This window comes from Atta colombica, unplaced genomic scaffold, assembly GCF_001594045.1.
Source record: "Atta colombica isolate Treedump-2 unplaced genomic scaffold, Acol1.0 scaffold205, whole genome shotgun sequence".
In the NCBI taxonomy this organism is placed as follows: Eukaryota; Metazoa; Arthropoda; class Insecta; order Hymenoptera; family Formicidae; genus Atta; species Atta colombica.
The window spans coordinates 1,305,543-1,307,488 of NW_017259300.1; the positions used below are offsets into that span (position 1 = coordinate 1,305,543).

Sequence of the window (1,946 nt, forward strand, 5' to 3'; positions counted from 1 at the left end):
TTTTACTACACCTAATATAAATAAAAATACGAGCTAAAGCATAGCTAAACATAAATTTCAATATGGCCTAAATCAATCAATCTATAATAAACCATATCAATACAGTACTACAGCTGATGATGATACTATAGTTGATGATTTTTCATTGCAGGATATGGGCATATTTCGCCAAGTACAGACACAGGAAGAGCCATCACGATTGTGTATGCAATTTTTGGCATCCCAATGTTTCTCATCATTTTGGCCGACTTTGGTAAATTATTCACACGCGGTATAAAATTCCTATGGGCATTTGTGAGAAGACTATATTACACTGGTAGCTGTCGCAAAGTCCGTCGCACTGTGCCTGTCCAGGTAAAATGATTTAATTGTAAGAAAACATCCGAGAAAAAGATTATCAATTAAAAAAAAAGAATTAAGCCAACTTCCTAGAATTTTCCACAATTTACTTATTTATAATATTGATTTATAATATCGTACATTTTTAGTACGTCTTTTATATATTTTTTTGTTGCATTATTTTTTATCTTCGATTGCTTAATTAGTTCCATTCATCGATTAATAATTTCATATAAGTAAAAGTTAATGTCTGTAAAAAAAAATTGTAAAGAATAACAAGAGAAAAAGAAGATGTGCAAGAATTATTTAAACAAAATTAAATTATGTTTAATAATTACATAATTATTTATTACTTTATTTTTATTTTTGGTAATGTGTAATTATTTATTTGTTTTTTTTTGTTTTTCAGCATTTTTCTTTTATTACTTAAAATTAGTTAATTTATATTATTTATATTTAATTTTTAATTTAGTTTGCATTTTTAAATTTATTTATTGATTATTTTATTAGTTAATTAATTTATTATTATTATTTTGTTTTATTTAAAGCTTGTGTATCTCTATCAAAGCCAATCGTGTCAAACGATTGGCTTTAATAGAGCCTTTAAGTTTTAGTTTTATTCTCTTTGCCGTTACACTGTATTTTAAGTTTTTCCTTATCTTTATCTCTGTTCAGGTTTAGATTTTTAGGCAGCATGAGATATGCATCTTTGTTTATTGTGTTTTACTCTATTTGATTTTTAATAATTTCATCTTGTCCATTGTGTTAATCGTAGGAAGTCATGAAGGGCATGCAACTCGTTTACGATCTCGCAAAGTTACGACGGCCCTCGCAAATGATTCCAGAAGAAATCGACGAGATGCAGAAGCAGCAGATCCAGCAGCCACAGACAGTTTTGAATGTGGACGCCAATACGCCGGGTACACCGGGTACGCCGGCATTATCAGCATATATCGTCGATGACGAGTTTAATCTACCGATTTCGGTGGCAATCGTCATTCTCCTGGCTTATATCTTCATAGGAGCTACTTTATATTCCTTGTGGGAATCTTGGAATTTCTTCGAGAGCTTCTACTTTGTCTTCATTTCCATGAGCACTATCGGCTTCGGCGATTACGTGCCAAAAGTAATTATTTTCGAATTAAATGTTATTCAGTCGAATCAAATAATTAATAATTTACAAATAATTAATAATAATCTCTCGTAAATTCGTAGATAAAAATTTGTATTGTGATTTTTTCATCGACTTCGATAGACATGAGTAATGATCAATGTAAGTCGTGAGATAAATCGCACGAAACCGAAATATTGATCAATAAGAGTTACTTGAGTGAAGGTTTAGTGGAAGGTTATGTAATTAGCAGATTCATTTAACAAAGAAATATGGGGAAATATTCTTTTCGATTTTAATGAGTTTTTAATATGTTGTAATCTAAACTAAAATAACGGGCTCTTTTATATCGTGTACATACATTTTTAGGGAGTGAAGTATTCAACTGTGTAACTTAATTTTATTCGAATTTATTTACTTTTATTCGAAAATCGTCAAAATTAGAGAGATTTATTTTAAAAAACTTTTTTAAAATAAATAAAATAAATAAAATTAA

The 1,946-nt window shown here is 29.0% G+C and overlaps 1 protein-coding gene across 1 annotated transcript in view; it reads left to right on the forward strand.

Annotated features, from left to right (window-relative positions):
* LOC108687389 overlaps positions 1-1,946 on the forward strand; it is a 22,142-nt gene that overhangs the window by 18,178 nt on the left and 2,018 nt on the right. The window contains 2 exon segments of the mRNA XM_018193120.1: positions 152-354; positions 1,115-1,465. Coding sequence (XP_018048609.1) covers positions 152-354; positions 1,115-1,465 — 554 coding nt within the window.